Genomic DNA, 21167 nt, shown 5'->3' on the forward strand with positions numbered 1-21167 from the left:
GGGATTTCCTGCCTGTCCCGGGTCGGTGGTGCCTCCGGAGGGTCCAGCTGCCGGCTCGGGGCCGGGCCGGGGATGACTGCCCCCTCCCCGGAGCTGCCAGCCCGGCCCCGCAGCCGAGACCCCGGGCACGGCCTCTGCCCGCGGGCAGCGCGGGTCCTGTCTCGGGGACACGGCAAGACGAGGGCACTTGACCACTTTTATTGTTTGCAAAGGTTGTCCGGGTGCATAACACTGTCACAAGGGCACGGGGAGCAGCGCGGTGCCGGCCGGGGGACCCCAGTGCACACACACGGGGATGTGGGGACGGGCTGCGGCCCCCGGCAGCCCCGAATCCTCCCGTCCCGCGCGGGGCCAGGCCGGCGTCCCCCGTGTCCGGCCGAGCTCTATTTACAGTATTCACATACATTGTACCCAGCGAGTTAAATAACTACAGTATTACACCACACGTCTGGGGCGGCTCTGGCGGGCGGCTAGGGTGGGGGTGTCAGTCTGATAAGGTGCATATTTAAAAAAACAAAATAAAAACAAGAACGAAGAGAGAAACCAGGTTTCCCCCTCGCCGGGGTCCCACACTCCCCCGGCCCCCCACAGCAGGGCCAGGCAGGAGGGAGCAGCGAGGTTTTTCTTGTGACAACAGCTACGGTTCTGCGTGGGCGTCCGGAGTCGGGACGTGTGCAGTGGCACCACGGGGACGTCTGCCGGGGCCTGGCCCTCACAGCACCTCTGCGGAGGAGTGGGGGGCAGCAGTGAGACCAGAATGGCCGCAGCACCCCCAGTGCCCCCCTGCACACCCCTCATCTCTCACCTGTCACCTGGGGGGGCTTGACCACGGCCTGCTTGAGGAATGGCTCCTTGTCGCCAAAGGGGATGATGCTGCCGGGGCTGGTGCCGTGGTGGGAGAGCTCCAGCAGCTCTGGCGGCCCCCCCGTGCCAGAGAAGCCGTTCTCATGCTTGCCGGGCTGCACGCCGTTCACCAGAGATGCCACCTCCTTGGCCGGGGAGCTGTGGGGTGGGAGGGCTGGGATCAGCCAGGGTCCTGCCATCCCCCAGCCCCCCCGGCTGCCCCCGTGCTCACCTCGGCTGCAGCGCCTCGCCTGCTGGGCCCTTCGGCCCCCCCAGCGTCCCTGTGCTTGGTGTCTCTGTCTCAGGGAGTTCCTCCTCCTTCGGCATCGGCCCCGCGCGCTTCTCACGGCCTGGGGACACCAGGAGAGTCCCCACTCAGCCACGGTCCCTGTACCAGCATGGCTGGGGGGGCAGGACAGGACCATGTCTCTGTGGGCGCCCCAGAGGCATGGCAGGTTGTGTACCTGGAACATCCTCCTGCTCGACTGCTTTCCCATTCACCACCTTCTTGTCCTCCTTCTTCTACACGGAGACAAGAGCCATGAGGAGCAGCAGCGGTGCCACGAGGGCTCTGCAGAGGCCCCCGTGCCCCCAGGAAGGGGGACACAAGGGGACAGGCACCCACCTTGGTATCTGCTGCGTCCGACTTGCGCGTTCTCTTCATGATCTCCTCCAGGCGCTGTGGGGCAGAGAGGGGCTCGTGCACAGCCCTCGCCAGCGGGACCCCGTGCAGGGCCCCCCGTGCCATGCCCCATGCCCAGGGGTGCCCCCAGCCCTCACCTTCTTCCTTTCCAGCCGCTCCTGCTCCTCCCGCTGGAAATGCTTCTCCCGCTCCAGGCGCTGCCGCTCAGCCTCTTCACGCGCCCTTGCCTCGGCCTCTTCCCTCTGTGGCACAGCGGGGACAGATGAGACCGGGCAGGGACAGTGGGGACAGGCTGGCTGGGTGGCTCAGCACAGCCCCACATCCCCTGGGCATCAAGGGGCTGGGCTGGTCCTCACCCCTGCATCCCACGAGGGTGAGGACCACAAGAGAGCATCCCTGCCTTCCCCTCCATCCCTGCCTTCATCCCCCATCCCACCTCTTCCTCTCCTGTCCCTGCCAACCCCACTTTGTCCCCACACCCGCCACCGCAGACCTGTCTCTGCAGCCGCTCCGTCTCCTCCCGCTCGGCCCGTGCCTTCTCCTGGGCCTCGCGTTCCTCCTGCAGCCGCCGTTCCTCCTCCCGCTGCCGCGCCAGGGCGTCCCTGCGGCTCTGCTCCTCCGCGGCCTGCTGCGCCCGTTCTTCCTGCATTCGCCTGCGGGGAGGGTCCCTCAGCACGGTGCGGGGGCCCGGGCGGGGGACCAGGGGGGCAGCACCCACCTCTCCTGCTCCTCCTGCTCTCGGCGCTCCCGCTCCTCGCGCTCCCGCTGCTCACGGGCCTGGCGCCGCTTCTCCGCCAGCAGCCGCGCGGCCTCCTCCCGGTCCGTGGTGCCGGCGGGGGCTCTGCCCGGCGGGGTGGCAGGTGCGGGGCTGGGGGCTGCAGGGGCGGCTGCAGTGTGCGCACAGCATCAGGGCTGCTCCCGCTGCCCCCAGCCCCGCCGCCCCCCCAGCCACCCCCTACCCACCTGCTGTTGGCTCTGTGGGCACCTTGGGGGACTCAGGGGGGGCTGGGGGAACTGGGCCCCGCTCCTCCTCCTTCCTCTCACGTGCCTTCACCTTGCTCTCCTGCTCCCCCCGCTCCTCCCGCGCCCTGGCCCGCACCTTGGGAGAGGAGTGGGCACTGCGGGGCAGGGGCGGCTTGTGGGGGGAGCCGGGGCCCGGGCTGGGGGATGCCGGACGGGCTTTGAGGGTGGCAGGAGATGAGGGACGGTTCTTGGGGCCGGGGCTGCAAACAGAGCGAGAGATGGCATTAGTGGGGCCAAGACAGCCCCCGCGGTGATGGGGCAGGGACCGGCAGCCCCCATGGTGACGGGTCCTGACCTGCTGTCCGCTGCGGGCAGGAGCCGGGACTGCGCTGCCGGCAGCGACTGCCGCTTCTTGAGGCTGCGCTCACGGGACAGGGCGCTGCGCTCCTTGGCGTTCTCCCGCTCCTTCTCCTTCTTCTCCTTCTTCTTCTGCTCCAGCCAAGGACAGAGAGAGGCAGCATGAGCGCCAGGCGCTTGGCTCGGCCGGGAGCCACGCTGTGCCCCACGGCCACCCTGGCACCGAGGGGTCCCTGCAGGAGGCGGCACTCACAGGCGAGGACTCGGTCCTGCGGCGTGGCGTCACGTCGGGGCTGCCAGCAGCCGCCTTCCGCCTGTCGCGGCAGCGGTGCTGCAGGCGGTGGTTGTGGCAGGGGCTGAGGGGGCTGGCAGAGGCCGAACGGGGACACACGGGCACTGCGGGAGGAGTGACCGCACCGTCGGGACAGAGCCGGCATGGCACCGGCACCAGCTCTCTGCTGGCTTCAGGCTGCCTCGTCCCAGTCCCCTGCCGGTGCCAGGACCCACGTGTCCCCCCCAGTGCTCACCCTGCTCCTTGCCATTCCCAGACAGTGTCACCGCGCTCCGGCTGCGTGCCAGGAAGGACAGGGTGGGCGTCATCAGCCGGTCCACGATGCTGCTCTCCCATGGGCTGAGCTGCAAGCTCCGGTCTGGGGAGGGAGAGGGGCCCTTAGTGTGTCCCTGAGCCCCCAGACATCAGCCTGGCCCCCAACCCCGCGGCCGTGCCGGGAGTAGCAGCCGTGCAGTTTCGGCAAAGCCCGGGCACATGCGCAGCCCCGGGGGCGCCCAGAGCTCGGCCACGCTGGGGAGGGGTCCCCACCGCCCTGCACGGTGGGTGAGGAGAACGGGGGGCTGTGCAGGCGCAGGCATGGGGGGCGGCTGCGTGCCGGTGCGACGGTGCTGTGGCACAATGACGACGGTGTCCCCATGCCCTGTGGACACCCCAACCACCATGAACGCACAGCAAGCAGCACCCATGGTGCAGCACCACGGCGAGCAGCGCCAGGGTGCAGCCCTGCAGCCCTTCCACTTGCCCTCTCCTTGTGCCCAGTGCCGGCGCATGCCCTCCCTGTCCCCTGTCCTGCCGTGATCGAGCCCCCAGCACGCTACAGCTGCCTTGGGGTCACTGCAGCATGCCCTCGCCCCGAGGGAGCTGCGCCAAAGCTGCTGAGCACGCCGCGGCAGCCAGGCCAGGCTCATGGCACCCAAGGAATGGAGGTTCCCAGCCACGCTGCTGGCTCGGCTGGGAATGGGGCTGCCACTGGCTGCCCTCCAGTGCCTGTCACTGGTACCAAACACCCCATGGACACATGGGAAGCACCTGCAGAGACAGAGCCCCTCCGTCCCTCTCCACTGTGGCCCCCGGTCAGGCCGGGAGCAGCACCCGCTGCCAGGAGGGGAGCGAACAGAGCCCTGGGTGCAGCAAGGGGGACAGGTCACCAGGCTGGCACCAGCCCAGAGAGATGCTGCTCCCACTCGGGCAGTGCCAAGAGCCCCCAGGTGCTGCTCCCCAGGCTGAGCCCCCAGCGTGGGGCTGGCGGGAGCCGCCTGCGTCACCACGGCCCCGCAGCCGCCCGCGTCAGCTGCTCCAGCTATTTATACTCGGCTGGGAAGGCGCGCGCCCATCGCCAGGCAACCCTGAAACACAACAGCAGCCCCGGTGCTGGACACAGCCCTCCAGCACGGCCAGCAGCCTCGGGCAGCTCGCCCAGGGCCAGGATGACCTTGCAGCAACCCAACACAGCGCCGTGCCCACCGCGCTTGGTGCCACCCAGCCCCAAGTGCCGGTGGGGACAGGCGTCGCGGCGGCGGCACCAGCACCATGCCCAGCCCTGAGGAGGGTCCGGTGACACACAGCCCTGCTCTGCGGCTGCAGCTGCACCTGCCGGAGCTGCCCTGGGGCAGGGAGCCAGGGCTCCCAGTCCCTGTCCTGGCACCCCATGGGGCTGCCACCACCCAGCTGCTCCTCCTCCTCTTCATCCCAGCCTGCACACAGCCTCAAGGAGCCGCCGGCCGGCTCTAGCCTCCTCCCGCAAACAGCAAATGGCTTCTCCTCTCTCTGTGGGCACCGTGCTGCAAGGCAGGGCCTGGGGGTGGGGGACCCTGGCCTGGGGGTCCCCAGCGCAGGGCAGGGGCCGGACTGTGCCCCCTGCGCTGGGGCAAATGCAAAGGGCTCTTACTTCTACTGGGAGAGTTCCAGAGGGTGGCAGAGGATTTGGAGAGCCGCTTGTTGATTATAGAGTCGACGTGTTTGGGGAGGTTTACAGCGGACACCGAGCAGCGGCTCGCACCTGGAGGAGGGAAAAGACACAAGGGCATTAAAGTCCCAGGGCCAGGGCTGGGCCCCCGCATGCAGCATGCACGGCCGATAGGGGCACGGGGCAGGAGGACGTGGCACAGAGAGCGGGGCCGGGAGTTGCTGGTGTCTGGGGACACGACGCACTGCACTGGCGTCCGGCACCGCACAGTGCCCCAGCTGGGGGGTCATGCTGGGATCATGCAGGGATCTCATCCTCAGGGAGCCCCACCATGCCAGTCCCCCAAACGCAGTCCTGGGAACCGGGAGCCGGGCAGCCAAGGACCCCGGCAGCACCGGGCCAGCTGCCAGCCCAGGGAGCAGGTTGAGGGCGGCAGGTCCAGACAGACATGGGACAACGCTCACACAGGTGCTGGGTCCCTATGGCAGTGCCAGGAGGGTGCTGGTGGCTGGCAGCGCCGCCATGGGGTACCGGGACCGCTCCGCCCTGGCCGGGCTCCTCTGGAGAGAACAACCAGAGGAGATCACTGCCGGCAGAGGCGGCAGCCAGGAGATCGGTGAGCAAGAGCATCAGCAGCAGCTCCGGCAGCGCATCCCATGTGGGAAGTTGCAGGGGAAAGTGTCCCCTTGCTAGTCCCTGCTGGGTGCTGCACCGCAGCGCTGCACCTGAACGTGCCACAAGCCACAGCCGGGTACACGGTGCCCATACGCAGAGCCTATCTGGGCACAGCTGGCCAGAAAATACCTGGACGCACAGCGCAGCACAACCCGACACGTGGAGACCGTACACACGCGGTGCCTGGCACAGCCGGACACACCACATCAGCATGAACAGCCCCAACAGGTACAGCCAGGCACATGGTGCCGGCACACGCAGCCCAGCCAGGCACAGCCAGGGCTCGGCACATGCTGGGCAGACGTGCCCTGGGGCACAGCGCTCCCCTCTACGCCACCGGCTGCCATCAGCCACACCAGGTGGTGCCAGCGCCTGCCAGTGCAGCCCTGTCCCCTTGGTGGTCAGGGGACACAGGAGACCCCCACACACCCAACCACGGTGATGAACCCTGTGGAGTGTCCCCGAGGAGCCCCTGAGGGTCCAGCTGGGCTCAGTGCTTCCACTGCAGGGCACGCACACCCGGGAGCACACCCGGCCACAGTCAGACCCATGCTGACGCTGGAGGGGCCAAGCGCTGCCGCCACCCAGCCGGGGGACAAGCGGACACACCGCAGCACAGACCCTAACGAGAGACCGCAACGACCTCGCATGGCTCCACAGCCCATGGCTGACTGCAGAGCCCCAGGCACCGCGGCCACAGCATCCCCACAGGCAGCCAGGGCTGTCCCCAGGCACATCCCTGCGCGGAGCGGTGACCACGACGCACAGTCCCAGCTGACACCCGGCCCCATGAGAGCAGGGAAAAGCCAGAGAACACGCCTGGGCCCCGGCCCAGCCCAGCACAGCCCAGCAGCGTGACCCCAGAGCAGAGCGGGGCTGAGCTAGGTTTGGTGGGGGTCTCACCCTCCTTGCACAGAGCCCCGCAGAGCCGTGCCCAGCCATCCCCCCCGCCGGCAGAGCCACAGGGCCCCCCGCCCAGCCCAGCACTCACCATCCTTGTGTGCGGGGGAGCCGTGGTGCAGGGCTCCTGCCCAGGACCACCGCTGCTGCCGGATCTCTGCCCACGTCTTCTTGGCCGAGCGCTGGATCGCTGCCTCATAGCGCTCCTGCCGAGGGAGAGGGATGCGTGAGGCCAGTGGCCGGGGGAAGGGGGTCGGGAGCAACTGGTGCCACCCGGCATGAGGCTATCGCAGCGACGGGGATGCTTGGAGGGAGACGGGGCAGTGATGCCAGCCTGGCCAGGGCACGTGTGCCCAAGGAGCCAGGTACGGCGGAGGCTCTGCGCCATGAAGGACGGGCATGGGGGCAGCTCCCGGGGCTGCTGGAGCCACAAGGTCACCCCAGAGAGCGCGTCCCCAGACCCCCACCTGCTGCGCTCACAGGTCGCCCATCCCCACCTTGTTCTTCTCCAGCTTCTGCCTCTGCCGCTCCTCCAGCACAGCTCGGCGCTTCTCCGCCTTCAGCCGCTGCTCCTCCAGCCGCTTGCGCCGCTCCTCCAGCTGCTTCTCCCGCAGCAGCCGGGCCTTCTCCTCTTTCTCCAGCCACAGCACCCGCTTGGCGGCTGCGGGGGGAAGCAGGGGTGGTGGGGTCACACCTGCAGCACAGCCCTGGGGAGCCCCGCCGTGGGGACGCGTGTCCCCACTGGTGGCACGGGGCTGTGGGCTGGCTGGGGCAGGCGGCCGGGCTCGCTGGGCGCGCAGGGCAGGCGGCATCGCGGCCGGTCGGCGAGGGAGGGGTTTGGGCCAGGACAAAAGGGAGGCCGGGAGCCCGCCGAGCGCGCCGGCAAACAATGGGGGAATGAGGGTGGAAAGAGCGCGGGGACCAGGAGGCCCCATGCGCGGCGCGGGGGCCCCGCTCGCCCGCCACCCCGAGCTGCTGCGGGGCTGCCTGCTGCTGCATGCACACGGGACAGAGCTGGGCACTGCGCTGGTGGCACCTGCACAGACCAGGAGGCATCCAGACGGCAGGGAGCAGCCGGGGGAGCATGGCAGGGGCATACCAGGGGGGCAGCGGTGTGCTGGGGGGGCAGAGCCGTGCTGGGAGGGCAGAGCCAGCGGCACAGCAGCTCCTGCCCGGGCTCAGCTCCTGGCAGCTAATGGGATTGCCTGCAACCCAGTAAAGCTCCTTAGCTCCTGCCTCCCTCGGGCCACTTTCCCTCTTGGCTCGCGCCCCAGGCTCACCAGCCCCATGTCCCTTCCAATCCCCCCAGCCCCGCGACCTTCCCGATCCCCCCAGCCCGTACCCAGGTACTTAGCCCGTTCCTCACGCCGCTCCTTCGCCTGCTTGTGCCTCGCCTGGGCTTTCTGGGCATCTGTGGGGGGAGATCCCATGAGAGCAGCCCCCAAACCCCCATCCCACACCACACTGGCACCAGCATCCCCGGAGCACCCGCGGCCCCCGCGGGCACCCACCTTGCTTGGGCCGGGGGCTGGCGGCAGGAGCCGGCGAGGCTGCGGCTGGGGTGCTGCGGTCACTCCGGGGGGGCACGTCCTTCGAGGGCCCAGCCGCGCTGCCCAGGGGACTCTTGGCGTCAGAAGGGACCCCTTTGCCAGCAGCCAGGGCTGGGGGGTCACTGCCATGGGGCAGTGTCTCTGCCGGGCACGGGGCAGCAGGGACGGGGACCGGCTGGCCGGCAGCGTGGGGAGACGCCTCTTCTTTGGAGTGCTCCAAGGCAGGGGGCCGGGGGGGCCCAGGGGTGGAACTGTCACACCCGGGGGGGACGCTCTCTGCTGAGGGGGCCATGGCTGTAGGGGTGGGGGACACAGGCTGTCCTGGCGGTGTCACGGCTGGAGGGACGGGTCCATCACGCTGTGGGGTGCTGCTCGTGGGAGGGGATGTCACAGCTGGGGGGCAGACGGGCTGCCTGGCGGGGGTCACGGCTGCAGGGACAGGCAAGATGTTCTTTTCGGAGGGGGTGATGGCTGGAGGGACGGGCGAGACGGTCTTTTCGGAGGGAACAGTGGCTGGAGGGCCGGGTCGGTCATGCTGGGGAGGGGTGCGCTCTCCCTGCAGGGCATCCCCAGGTGAGGGGGGCGGCGGGGTCGGGGGGGGCACGCTGTCTCCCATCAGGGACGGTGGCTTCCCTGCAACACAGGAAGAGCAGAGCAAACGGTCACTAAGTGGAGGAGCTGGGAGCAGCCCGATCCCCCCCAAACACGGCCCACGGGAACAAGGAGCTGGGGACAGTCCCCATGTCCCCCGGGGATGGCAGCAAGACCCCACCCAAGCCCTCCTGCTGCCCCTGTCTCGGGGGGCACCCACGCGGGTGCCAGGCACTGGGTGCACAATGCACAGAGGGACGGGACGGGGCTCTGCCAGGCACCGCTGCCACAAAGCCACCCTTCTTCCCCCAGCAGCTGCCACGCCGGCCCCGCCGTGGGGGGACGTGGGGACCAAGACCCCACGCAGGCACGGGGACCCACATGTGTCCCCGCTGCTGTCCCTGGAGGATGCACGGCCGCTTCCGCCGGCACTCGCGGCACGGCCACAGGCAGGATGGGCGCGGGCCCCGCGGCCTGACGTCACCGCTCCGGCCCATGTCCCCCAGCGCCGCGCTGCGCCGCAGCCATGAACTCATGGCCCAGGAATGCACACGAGGCCGCGCCAGCAAACAGCCCCCTCCCCACACGGGGCCCGGCCGCTCGCTGCCCCGCCGTGGGGCTGGCGGGGGAAACGGTGCCCGCTCTGTGCCCGGGGAATCACCCCCCACCCCGGCCAGCCCCAGGGGACATGGCGGGAGCCTGCTGCATGCCCCAGCGCTGGGGACAGATACACGGTGCCACCCGCCCTGCGAAGCCACAGCATGTGCCCTCTGCAGAAGTGGATGTGCTGGGACCACCTGCGGTGGCCAGCAGCGGCGACCCCCCCTTGGCAACCAGCTCTTTGCAAACACACCTTCGAGCACCCGCCAGGACCACAGCCCCAAGCCCCATGCAGCGGCATGGCCATCGCTCCTGCCCCGGGAACGATGCCTGACCCACACCAGGGCTGTGGGCACCTGGCTCCAGCTCCACAGACACGGCTGCAGCGCATGGCCCCAGCTCTGGTGACAAGGGATGGTGAGGACACCAGCGACTGGCAGCCACCGGCCCCATGCGCGGCTCTTGCTGTGGGTGACATCACGCGCCGGCTCAGCCGTGTTTGCCAAGCTCTCCACAGTCCTCGGAGACGGGCAAAGTGTGGGCTCTGCAAACAGGGGCTGGCGCCGCTCCCCCGCCCCACGCCAAGCCCTCGCCATGGGACACAGCCGGCCCCAGCCCCCCCGCACACCCGCACCGCTTTCCGGGTATTTTCTGCCGCAGGAAGCCAGCCCATCCCCTGGCCCGATCCTGCACATCCCGCGTCCCCGGCGCTGCACCCCGCAGGGCAGCCATGAGTCTGATGTGCGGCTGGGAAGGTGCTAGGGCTGCAGTTGGGGGCTCCCCTGCCCTGTCCCCCCACATCAGCACCCCCAGACTGGGGACTTGGCAGCCCCCAGGTGCCAGCTCTAAGGACAAGACCTGCGGTGGCACCACCTCCCAGAGCCTCGAGTGTGCGGGGAGCGGTGCCGGGGGATGGCAGCGCCTGTGGCCAGGGCAGGGCTGCCAGGCACGGCCAAAACTCCTGCACGTGGCTGGGGCCAGCCCTGCCGCCATCTGTCCCTGTCGCTGCTCCAGCGCGGCAGCTGCCCTGAAACCCAACGCTGCTTGCGCCCAGGCGGTGCGGGCGTCCCCTCTCCCTTGGCCGGGGCATTCCGCAGGGGATTAGCTCCCCAGCCCCCCAGACGTGCAGGCACGGCTCCCCTGCAGCCCCAGCCCGGGCGAGCCTGGGCGGCACTGACCCCGCTGCTGGCACCGGGATGGCACAGCGCTGGCCCTCGACGCCGTGTCACCCAGCCCATCTCGGCTCCTCCCAGGTTCCATATGGCACCAGCACCTGCACCACCGAGCACCACCGGCACCTCCAGCCCAGCACTGCCCGGTGCAGCGCGGCTCCGTGGCGGACACGTGGCTGGGGATGCTCAGCCAGGCAGAGGCCAATTTCCCAGTGCCATGAAGCAAGAGCACATCGAGGCCCCGCGGGTGCTCCAGTCGGAAGAAGCGGCCATCGTTAACCAGCAGCCATCGTTAACCGTCCGCTGCACATCCCCGCGGGCGCTTCCCACAAGGGCGGGGGGGCACTCACTGCGCTTTAACCTCAGCTCCCCCCTGTCTGCCATATCCTCATGTTCCCGCTCTGTGGCACGGCTGGAGCCACCATGGGCTGCTCCGCATGCAGTGCCTGCGCAGGGGACACTGGACAGGGCCCATCCCTGCCCCGGGAGGAAAGGAGAGCAGAGCTGGCTGGTGCAGCAGAGACCCGTTGGTGGCCACTGCAAAGCCACCTGAAAGGGCTGGTGTCACAGCGCCCGGCTAGTGGAACCTCAGCCATTGCATGAGTCCCTGCAATGCCCGGGGACGAGGTCCCAAGGGGAACCGCAGTCCCTAGAGCCACTGCCAGCTCTGCAGGGCAGGTCGCCACCACCCCCAGGGACACCCATGCACCCAGTGCGCCCTTGGGCCTTTCCTGATGCGGCTGGTTTCCAGCTGCCACTCTCCGCCTCAATGGCAGTGCCCGAAGGATGGGTCCCCAGGGCCTCTCCCCATCGCCACCAGGTACCGGTGCTGAGCAGGGAAGCAGCTGCACCCTGAGGCTGGGATTGCTCTGTGGGTGCTGGTGTCTGGCAGGGAGAGCAGCTGCCCGAGGCCACTGCAGTGCCATGGGGTGTACAGGGGTGCTCAGAGCCCTGGGGTGCTCGGAGCCCTGGCTCTGTCCCTGATCTCACCCCGCCTCACCATGTCTCAGATGTGCTTCACCGCTGAGCCTGCCCGGTCCTGCCCAGCTCCCGCGATTCCCCCCGCTCCGCAGCACCCGCACACCTGGATGACAGGGACAGTGAGCAAGCACCCCCGGCACAGCCCCGGCACATCCCGGCCGTGGGCGCAGCATTGACGCACATCCTCGGCCCTGGCTCACGTGCGCGGGCAGGGTGATACACAAGGCAAGTGCCTGCAGCCCCACACCATGGGATGGCCAGTACAGCCACCAACAGCAATGACACCCTGTCCCTGTGGAGGGGATCCCATGATGCTGCTGCTGCCCTTCTCGGGGTCCGTACCCCGCTGAGGCACTGGGACGAGGGGTGTGGGGCAGCCACGCAGGAACCACGCTGGCCCTCGCAGAGGCCACCAAGCTCCTGTGGCTCAGCACCGAGCCGGCGGTGACGTGCCAAGCCAGAGAGCAACAAGAGGAACTTGGGAGACGGGATCTCGTGGCCAGAGCGGGGCCAGAATTGGGGGGTTTCCAGGGTTTAAAATACACATGGAAGAAAGAGCCTGAGCTGCTGCTGTGCCTCGGCACCCCCACGGCAAACTTTCCATTTGGCTGCAGTGATGGCACAGCCCCAAACAGAGCGAGGGCAGGGGCAGGCAGCACCTGCTTGCCATCCATCTGGGCAGCGCTGGCAGTGGCGACAGGAGGTGCCCTCGTCCTTGGGGCGACCCGCACGGAGCCACCAATGCCAAGGGCAGCTGGCCCAGCTGCGCTCCCAAAAACCTGCCTGCTAGCATCACACTGGGAAAACAGAAACCTGGCTGGAAGGCAGGGCACTGGGCTCTGCACCTGCCGGGATCCAGCCTCTTGGGGAGTAGGTGCACAACACCTCCAAAAAATGGGTCCTAAGCCTCATGACGTGGATGTGGCACCTACCGGGGCTGGGGCCGTGCAGGATCCGGCGCTGCTCCCAGCTGGCTGCCTGTGCTGCCGCCCGTCCCTGCTCCGAGCCCTCCAACGAGCGAGAGCTGCACTATTTTGGACATGGCACCACGGGACTGTCACATCACTGCTCCACACATCGCATCACGTTGCTCTGACAGCTTCGCAGCAGCGACTCTGCGGGTGTCCCTGCACTGGGAGAGCTCCCGAGCTGCCGGCGCCCAAACACAGGCACTGGCTGGCAACCAGCTCACCCTGCACCCTCCCTCTCTGCTGTCCCAGTGGGAGAAGGGCAGGAGAAGCTGGCGGCAACCCAGACAAGAATGAACCTCTGTCTGTTCCTTGCCTTGGTCCTCACCCCTCTGCCTGCCCATGGGGCATCATTCCACACAGGCGGCTCCATGAGCTCCTGCCCCACCAGTACCACCGGCTGCCCCACATCGCGGTGCGTCTGGTCCCTGGAGGACAACCCTGCCCCACCAGCACCCAGGACACGGCACACTGCGGGGGGGCGGCGGCTCTGACCGGCGCTGGGCAATGAGACGGGGAGCAGCCTGGGCTGCCCAGCCATGTGGGTCTCCCAAATGAGAAGGACGAGGGATGGTCCCCCGAGCAGGATGTGCTGCAGAGCCACCCACGCTCTCCCAGTGCCATCCTCCGCTGGCGAAAGAGCCAAGAACCCCCCTGCACCAGGGAACCAAACCAGGCAGGGGTGCAGGGGGCCAGCGTGGCCGGGAGCCGCCAACCCTCCTCCCCGGGCAGCGATGGCCGAGAGAGAAACGGAAAGGCCCCGCCGGGCTGCGGAGGCGGCGAGGGGACACAGACAACATGTCCGCAGCGAGGACGCACCGTGCGGGCGGCGCAGCCGGGGACCCGCAGCCGGTTTGTTCTTGAGGCACCGATAAAGGACAAGCGGCATCTGGGCCTCGCCGGGAGCCGGCAGCGATCGCTCCCCCCCCGCCAGGGCGCGGGCGGTGAATCACGGCGGCACCGGGAGCGAGGGGAGGGGAGGGGAGCGGAGCCGCCGCTCCTCTTCCTCCATCGGTGGGAAGCGGCTCCGCCACGGAGCCCTCACTGCTTAGTCACAGCCCCGCGCAGCGCCCGGCGGGACAGAGAGCGCTTGGCTGGAGCCCTGCGGGGCAGAGCCAAAACAAACCCCCCCCGGCCGCCGCCCTCCCGGTTTGCCGAGTTCATCCCGGGGCAGCGCCGGGACCAGACCAGCCGGGACGTGCCCCGAGTGCCCGTGGCGGGGGGCAGCGCCTGCACCCCCCGACCCGCCGGCACCGGCTCCTGCCCCGGGCAGCGCCAGCCGGCTCTGCGGGCAGGCAGCGGGACGGGCCGTGGCCGGGTCCCCGGCACAACCAGGGCACAGACGTTAGGGCCACCCACGCCCCAGAGCAGCCGTTACCACATGCGGCAGCGGACCCCCGGCAGCGGCACTTGGAGGGGGCCGGCCAGCATCTCCGACCGGCTGCCGGGAACAAGCCTGGGCAGGGGCAGGCGCCGCCGCCCCGGACCCCGCCGCCATGGCGGGGCCGCCCCCGGGAGGGCTCCAGAAGGGCAGCTCCCCCTGCACCCCCCGGCGGCGGCGGGGCCGGGGGCTGCGCGGCTCCGTCCCACCCCAAGATGGAGGGGCCGTGCCCGGGCTTTGTCCCTCCCGGAAAGAGCCCCCGGCCCCGGTAACGCGTCCTCCCGGCTCCTCCACCGCTTCCCCGGGCCCCCGCCCCGCGCTGCCGCCCGAACGGCTCCGCGGGCGGCCCCGCCGCATCCCCCGGGCCCGGCGCAGCGCTCCGCTCCCCGCGCCCGGCCGCCGCGGCATCCCCGCCGGCATCTCCCACGGCGGGATCCCGTACCCCCGCGGTCGGGTCCGGTACCCCCCACGGCTGGATCCGGCACCCCCACGGCCGGCTCCCGCTCCCCGCCGCGGCCCGGCCCCCGCCTCCCCCACGGCCGCATCCTGCAGCACGGACTCCGGCGCGGCCCCGCGGTGCGGGAAGGTCCCTGGGCGGCCGCCGGAGCCGGTCCCCGCGGCGGAGCCTTACCCTGGGCCGGCTGGGGCCGGGGCTGCGGCTCCCGCCCGGCGCGGCTCCTCTCCATGGCGTGGCGGGGAGGCGCAGAGGGCTGGCCCAGGCGAGCCGAGCCGCGCCGCCCCGCTCCCCCCGGCCCGCCGGGGGAGGACGCTCGGCGCTCCCCGCCCCGGCCCCGGCTGCGCATCCCGCCCGGCCCCGCGGGCCCGTGCTGGGGGGAGCGGGCGGGCGGGGGATGCTCTGGCCGGGCTCACCTCTCCCCTGCCCCAAACGCGAGCTTCATCTCCGCGGTCTTGGTCACCCTCCCGCAGCCAGGGTGGGACCACACGCCCATCATCCCGGCCTCAGGCCTGCCCTGCTGCCTGTCCCTGCCGTGCCCAGTGTCCCCCAGCCTTGCCCGCCAGCCTCTCCCACATTTTCGGGCTTGCACCCACCCTTCCCGCTCCCCACATTTTACGATGTTTTGGTCACCTGCGAGGTGCTGGCCCTGCAGCAGACATCCCCTGACTCCCCTGCAGCCAGAGCCACAGCCAGCACTGCTTAGATCAGCTGCCCCATTTCCAGGCACCCCAAAGAGACATTGATTTCCCGTCCCGGAGCCCCACCTCGGCTGCTCGCGAGGCCTCGCTGCTGCTTTCCCCACCACCCACCCGTCACACGTGAGCCTTAGTCACCGCCAGCAGCCGCCCCCATTCCTGGGGCGAGGGCTTCGCTCCCACACATCCCACCGTGCCTTGATAACAGGCAGATAACAATAGGCCACCCCCACTCCCCGGGCAGGAGCAGAGGCCTTGGCTCAGCCCTGCTGGGGGATGAAACTCCGCTTGGCCTTGCAAGAAGCAGGGGTGGGCCAGGAGAGTGGCCCCGGTCCCTGCCCCGTGCAGCATCCTGAAGAAAACGCACACCGGGCACGGGTGTCTGCCTGCTCCAGCAGCGCCCATCAGGGATGCCTGGTTATGGGATGATGTCACCACAGGGCCAGGAGATCCCCTGACACCCGCTCTCCCTCGCCTACCAGGCAAACAGGTTTCCCGAAATCCCAGCCCTCTCCTGCAGAAGCGTGTTCCTCTGACTCAGGGGAAGGAGAGCAGGCAGGAGGGCTCCCCTGCAGATGGGGTGGCCTCACTCTGTGCCACTGCAGGGGTGGCTGCTCCTGCAGCACCCCCAGTGCGGGCAGTGATGCCAGGGGCTCCTGGCTGCAGTGCCAGCCCAAGTCGATGGGCTTATACAACACACAGAACATCGATCGATCGTTCCGCTGCAGGCAGAGCCCCGCTGCGTCGGGCTTCCTGGGAACAGCCGCCTTCCCGCACTGATGGAAAATCCGATGAGCTCATGACGATCATGCCGCCCAACCTCAGCAGCTGCGTGCCCAGAGCTCCCCACGCTCCTCAGCCCCTCACACAGAGGGCAACGCCGCCACGGCTCTCTCGGGCTGGCCAGGGGAGGGGGCTGCACCCCGTGGGTTGGGGCCCAGCCGTGGCTCTAACCCCTGCAGTGTGCCCAATGCCTCACCCAGATGCTGTGGAGGAGCCAATGGGGTGCTGAGCACCCCGAAAGTGATGCACAATTACAGCTGCGGCATGGCCACTGCACTGCCAGCGCAAGCCAGTGCTGTGGGAGACTGGGTGCAAAGGGATGAGGACGGCAAACAAACCCTGCCGACATCTCTGGGCAAAGTACCACGGGGGACACCCCATCCCACCCGCTCCCCACCTCTCTGTCCCACACCTCCCTCCTCCAGCCCCGGGACTTTGCCCCCACCCCAGGCTCCACGTGGGCGGTTTCAGTGGCCACGCAGGGCCAGCACTGAGCACGGTACCATGGCCAGGAGGGCTGATCTGAACCCCATCCCCTCAAAATGCTCCAGCTGACCCCCACTACTAGCCATGGGACAGTGACCTAGCAGGAACCCGGGGGTGAAAATCTGTCCCTGCATCCTGCCCGAGAGCCCAGGGGTGCGGTACCAGCCCATCACTGGTGACGCAATGGGGCAGCCACCAGCCCCCAAGCATTTGCCATGGGGCCAGCATCACGGCCAGCTGCAAAGCCCTGCTGCTGGAGGACGATTCCCCATGGGGGCAGGTGACAAAGAGGCCAGCGATGGGCTGAGCTCTGCCCTGCCCTGCCACAGCCCTCGCCTGCTCTGTAATTATCCCATGCTGCATCTGTAATTAGTGCCTGATGTCATGGTGTCAGGCCTGGGCAGCCCCAGCCCCACAAGGCTGGAGCTCCTGCTGAGTTTCAGCTCCCAACATCCCCTGCCAGCATCACCATCAGATCCCTGTCCCAGGGCAGGGAGAAACAGAGGGGTCCCTGCAGCTCCTGCCAAGGGGCTGAGCACAGTTCTGTGCAGGCAGCTCCGAAACCCCAAGCGCTGGCGGCAGGAGGGGACCCTGGGGTGACGTCAGGGGAGCAGATGCAGCAGCACACGTGCACACCAGTGTGGGTGCACATGGGTCTCCCTCCTGTCCCCTCAGCCCATGGCTGGGCACCTCCTCACAGACGGACAGCACTGCCCTGCCCTGCCCAGGGCTTTTGCCCTTGTCCCCTTCCCCCTGGGGCGCTGCTGCAGCCCCACACCCCACCCGAGCCCCGCGTGTGCGGGGCCGGTGACGCCTGTGGCTCCTGCTCTATTTATAGCTGCTGGGCTGCTCCAGCGCATTCCCGTGCTGGGGGGCAGGGGACCAGCAGCGCTGCCTTCATCCCCAGGAGGGTGGGCAGCCCTGGGCCTCATGGCAGGCGAGCCAGCCTGGTGACACAGCCACCGCGGAGCAGCACCCAGCACTTTATTGCGAGGCCAACAACCGCGCTCCCCGCAGTGCACGCAGCCACCATGCACCCCTTCCCTTCTGCTGTCACCCCCATCTCTAGCACCTGCGCAGGGGCCGGGCTGCACCGGTGACGCTGAACCGTGCGCTCAGCACCTCCAAGGGCACCCGTGTCTGCTGGCCCGGCTGCTGCCCACCGGCAAAGAGGGTGAAGGCACCAGGCTCCAGGTGCCAGCCCTGTGCCCAGACAGCACGCTGCTCCGCTGTCACCTGGAAGAACAGCTTGGTCTCCTGGCCGGCCGGCACGGCCACACGGCGGAAAGCCACCAGCTGCCAGCGGGGCACCGGCACGGACGACTGTTCCCACCGCAGGTACAGCTGCACCACCTGCCCGGAGGGACGGGAGTCAGCACCAACGGGACTCCCCTGCTGCCCCCCTGGCAGGGGGGACCCCGGTTGCACCCGTACCCCACAGCCACATCACCTCCTCGCCATGCCGCTGCCCCGTGTTCTGCAGCACCACGGACACGGAGAGGTTGGCACAGATGGGCAGCGCCGGGGGGCTCAGCACCAGGTCCCGGTACTGGAAGGTGGTGTAGGACAGCCCGTACCCAAAGGGGTACAGCGGGGCCTCCTGCCCATAGTACCGGTACGTCCGCCCCTCCATGGTGTAGTTCTCCATCGGTGGCACCTGTGGGATGTGGGGCAGGGCTGGGTGGGCACTGCCAAGAATCAGCCCCGTGTCCCACGGCTCCCATGGCCACCGAGGCAGGGAAGGGCTCCGGGTGCTGCCAGCTGCCCTGGCCTTACCTGCTGCATGCCCGCGGGCCACGTGGCCGGCAGCCTGCCAGCCGGGTTGGCCCCTGCCTCACCCAGCAGCACCCTGGCGATGGCGAGGCCGGTGGCCTGCGCAGGGAAGAAGCACGCCAGGATGGCCCCCACGCCCTCGTGCGCCTGTGCCCAGCTCACGTCCAGGGGCCCCGCGTTGAACAGCAGCAGGATGACGGGGCGCCCGGCGGCTGCAGGGACACAGTTGTCACCAAGAACCCCGCACCAGCGCCGCTCAGACGGCTCAGGGGGGGCCTGTGGATGGGGAACATCTGGGGGGGTTGTGGCCCTGAGCCCCAGCCCATCACCACCCCTCTGGGCTGGCCCGGACCCCTGGGACCCCAGCCAGCCCCTAGGTGCTCGTGGAGCTGAGCCCTGCAGAGCCCCTACCTGCCTGCACCGCATCCTGCAGCAGCTCCAGCTGGTGGCCTGGCAGGGACAGGTCGCTCCGGTCCTTCCCCTCGGTCTCCACATCTATACCTGCGTGGAGACAGGCAGAGGACAGCCCCTTACACCCACCCGGGGCACCGCGGATGGATGAGGACCCTTCTCGCTCCCACCTACCTGTCCCCAGGCAGACCACCACCACATCGGCTGCCCCCGCCGCCCCCACCACGTCTGCCCGCGAGTACCGCTGGCACTGTGGCTCCCGGCAGCCCGCCGCCACGCTGACGTTGGCTGCCAGTGTCTCCAGCCCCCTCCTGCAGCAGGGGAGAGCAGAAGGCGCAGGGGCTGCTGTGCCCCAGAGTCGGGGCAACTTGGGGACACCCCAACTTGCCCCAGTCCCCAGTGAAGGGTCGAACGGCTCCAGCAGCAGCCCTGGGCAGTGCCCAGGACCAGGGGATGGACGGCAGCACCGCGCTGTCTCACCGGGGAGTGTAGATGTACTGCGGCTCTGGCACTGGCGCATAGTCCCCAAACAGCACCCGGGGGTTGTCAGCGAAGGGACCCACCACCTGCGGAGGGCAGAGCGGTGAGGGTGGGCACCCCTGGGTCACCGTGTCCCCTGCCTACTTCTGTGTACGGTGCTCACCGCGAGGCGCTGGCCGCGCAGGTCTCGGGCCCGGAGAGGCAGCGTCCCCCGCACGTTCTTCAGCAGCACAAAGCTCTTGACAGCAGCTTCCAGTGAGAGGCTGCGATGTTCGGGGCTCTGCACAACGCTCAGGTCCAGGGTGCTGTAGGGGTTCATAGCTGGGGGGTCAAACTCCCCCAGACGCATCCGTGTGTAGAAGAGGGGCCGGACCCGGTCGCGCAGCATCTGCAAAGACCCCGATACCGAAACCTCGGCTGTGCTTGGTGGGGGCAGCCCCGGCTCCCTGCCTGTGCCCCCGGCCCTGCTGCCCCCCGCTCACCTGCAGCGTGATGTTGCCCATGGCCAGAGCCTGGGGGATGTGCATGAAGACGTTGTTCCTCATGCCGTAGGAGAGCTCCAGGTTGCAGCCGGCATTCATGGAGGCTGCCGTGCAGGAGAGAAGGGAAACCACCCGTCATGCCTACGTGGTTCCTGGGGACTCCGCACCCGTCCCGTGAGCTCACCGACCGCCGTCTCCAGGAAGGTGCGCGTGTAGTGGTGCCCCAGCATGATGAGCTCCAGGGCCCCCTCGTCGCTCACCACGTAACCCTCAAACCCCCACTCGCCGCGCAGGATGTCCGTCAGCAGCTTCTTGTTGGCGCAGGCAGGAACACCGTTGATCCTGTTGGAGAGCGGATGGGGCAGCCCGGCCAGCCGGGCACCAGCCACCCCGCGGGCAGCGCAGCCACCGCCACGCTCGGTACCTGTTGTAGCTGCACATGAAGCTGTAGGAGCCGGCGCGCACGCACGCCTGGAACTGGGGCAGGAAGGTTGTGCGCCAGTCCTGCTCCAGCACCTGCAAGTGTCACAGCAGAGGGGTCAGCGCCCGGGGGGCCACCTGCCATCCCGCGGCCCCACCGCACTCACCTTGGCATCAAAGCTGAGCCTGGAGACAGGGATGTTCTCGGGGCCCCCATGCACGCTGAAGTGCTTGCAGCCGGCGCTGGCCTTGATGTAGCGAGGGTGCTGGCCCTGCAGCCCCTGCACGAAGCTGCGGGCCAGCTCCCCGCTCAGGAACGGGTCCTCCCCGTACGTCTCCTGGCCAAGGCACAGGTGGGTCACTGCTGGGACCCCCACTCCCACAGCCAGCACCCCAGGGAGCTGCTGCCACCCTCCAGCCGGTCAGCCACGGTCATGCGTGGCCTGATCCTGACCCAGGGTCACCCCCCCGTGCCGACACCTGGTTCCTGCCCCACAGCGGGTGCCTCATGATGTTCAGGACGGGGCTGAAGCAGCTGAGCCCTGTGTGGTCATCGTAGCGGCCGGCGGCGGTGAAGTCGTTGTGCTTGGCTCGCACCTCGGTGGCGGTGGCGTTGGCCACCCGGTAAACGAGCTCAGGGCTGCAGGGTGGAGCACGGGGGTGTCAGGGGACGTGGGGGTCCGTGTCCCGCACCCCGTGGGGTGCCAGTGCTGGTACCTGAAGGCGGCGGCGAGCCCCAGTGCCTGGGGAAAAGCCGTGGCCCAGCCGGGAGCCTCCGCGTCGCCCCGCAGGCACTCGGTGTTCCAGTTGTAGGGCCCGATCCCCAGCCGCGGGATGGGGGGCGCGGGGCCGTTCCCCATCGTCCCCCCCCTCGCCACCTGCGGGCCAGCGGCGCTGCTGAGCGGGGGGTCCCGGGGGGGCCCCGGGGCCGTCCCCGCCGCCCCTCACCTGCAGCACCAGCTCGGCGGGGCTCAGCCGGCCCAGCAGGTCGTCCAGGCGGCGGGGCCAGGGCAGCGTCGGGTCCCGGAACGGGAAGGGCTGCGGGCAGGCGGGTCCCAGCACCGCGCACAGCAGCACGGCGGCGGCCCGGAGCCCCGCCAGCCCCGGTCCCGCCGCTCCCGGCCCGGCTCGGCGCGGCATGGCACGGCTAGCGTCCCGGCCCGCCGCTCCGAGGCCACGGGCGATGGGCGCAGCGGGGCGGGGCTCGATCCTGCGCCCGCCGGACGGGGCGGGGCGGGTGATCCCGGTGCCGGGGCGCTGCGAGGCTCCAGCCGCGCTCCCCGCTGTCCCGGGAGCACACCAGAAAGCGGCGGCACCGGAGCACCGTGCGGCCGGGCCCCGGCTCCCGTCCCCGGGCT

General features: G+C 69.5%; 2 protein-coding genes across 5 annotated transcripts; both read right to left on the bottom strand.

Annotated features, from left to right (window-relative positions):
• Positions 1-187: 187 nt before the first annotated feature.
• On the bottom strand, positions 188-14587 carry MAP7D1 (MAP7 domain containing 1). Of its 3 annotated transcripts, none has more exons than XM_065650381.1 (18): positions 14454-14587; positions 8091-8762; positions 7922-7990; positions 7077-7240; positions 6671-6785; positions 4987-5097; positions 3334-3456; positions 3060-3202; positions 2805-2938; positions 2450-2709; positions 2205-2373; positions 1980-2139; positions 1624-1728; positions 1469-1522; positions 1308-1365; positions 1076-1193; positions 806-1002; positions 188-723 (listed from the first exon to the last, which is right to left on the bottom strand). In XM_065650381.1, the coding sequence occupies exons 1-18, from the start codon at positions 14506-14508 to the stop codon at positions 713-715; spliced, it is 2718 nt and encodes a 905-aa protein (XP_065506453.1). In that variant the 5' UTR covers positions 14509-14587; the 3' UTR covers positions 188-712. The 3 variants fall into 3 exon arrangements, with proteins under 3 accessions (XP_065506453.1, XP_065506454.1, XP_065506455.1); XM_065650382.1 differs by lacking the exon at positions 14454-14587 and adding an exon at positions 12406-12477; XM_065650383.1 differs by lacking the exon at positions 4987-5097.
• Positions 14588-17206: 2619 nt separating this feature from the next.
• Positions 17207-20989, bottom strand: LOC135997639 (xylan 1,4-beta-xylosidase-like). Of its 2 annotated transcripts, none has more exons than XM_065650389.1 (14): positions 20758-20989; positions 20527-20687; positions 20290-20449; positions 19977-20147; positions 19814-19905; positions 19574-19731; positions 19390-19493; positions 19071-19295; positions 18908-18993; positions 18602-18738; positions 18428-18511; positions 18020-18228; positions 17694-17900; positions 17207-17596 (listed from the first exon to the last, which is right to left on the bottom strand). In XM_065650389.1, exons 1-14 carry the CDS (start codon positions 20947-20949, stop codon positions 17309-17311), a joined length of 2274 nt encoding a protein of 757 aa, XP_065506461.1. In that variant the 5' UTR covers positions 20950-20989; the 3' UTR covers positions 17207-17308. The 2 variants fall into 2 exon arrangements, with proteins under 2 accessions (XP_065506461.1, XP_065506460.1); XM_065650388.1 differs by having other exon boundaries at positions 18428-18517.
• Between the last annotated feature and the right edge of the window lie 178 nt (positions 20990-21167).

The sequence above is a fragment of the Caloenas nicobarica genome, chromosome 23 (genome assembly GCF_036013445.1).
Source record: "Caloenas nicobarica isolate bCalNic1 chromosome 23, bCalNic1.hap1, whole genome shotgun sequence".
In the NCBI taxonomy this organism is placed as follows: Eukaryota; Metazoa; Chordata; class Aves; order Columbiformes; family Columbidae; genus Caloenas; species Caloenas nicobarica.

Bases quoted from the DNA above. Each gene is read 5' to 3' on its own strand.
- LOC135997639 (XM_065650388.1), bottom strand. From the start codon at position 20,949: ATGCCGCGCCGAGCCGGGCCGGGAGCGGCGGGACCGGGGCTGGCGGGG. The intron at 19,732-19,813 runs GTACCGAGCGTG...GCTCTCCAACAG, and splicing joins TTCATGTGCAGCTACAACAG to GATCAACGGTGTTCCTGCCT. The intron at 18,229-18,427 runs GTAGGGGCTCTG...GTGTCCCTGCAG, and splicing joins GCAGGATGCGGTGCAGGCAG to CCGCCGGGCGCCCCGTCATC.
- MAP7D1 (XM_065650381.1), bottom strand. From the start codon at position 14,508: ATGGAGAGGAGCCGCGCCGGGCGGGAGCCGCAGCCCCGGCCCCAGCCG. The intron at 7,241-7,921 runs GTACGGGCTGGG...TTCCCCCCGCAG, and splicing joins GGAACGGGCTAAGTACCTGG to CCGCCAAGCGGGTGCTGTGG. The intron at 1,194-1,307 runs GTACACAACCTG...TGGTGTCCCCAG, and splicing joins CGAGCAGGAGGATGTTCCAG to GCCGTGAGAAGCGCGCGGGG.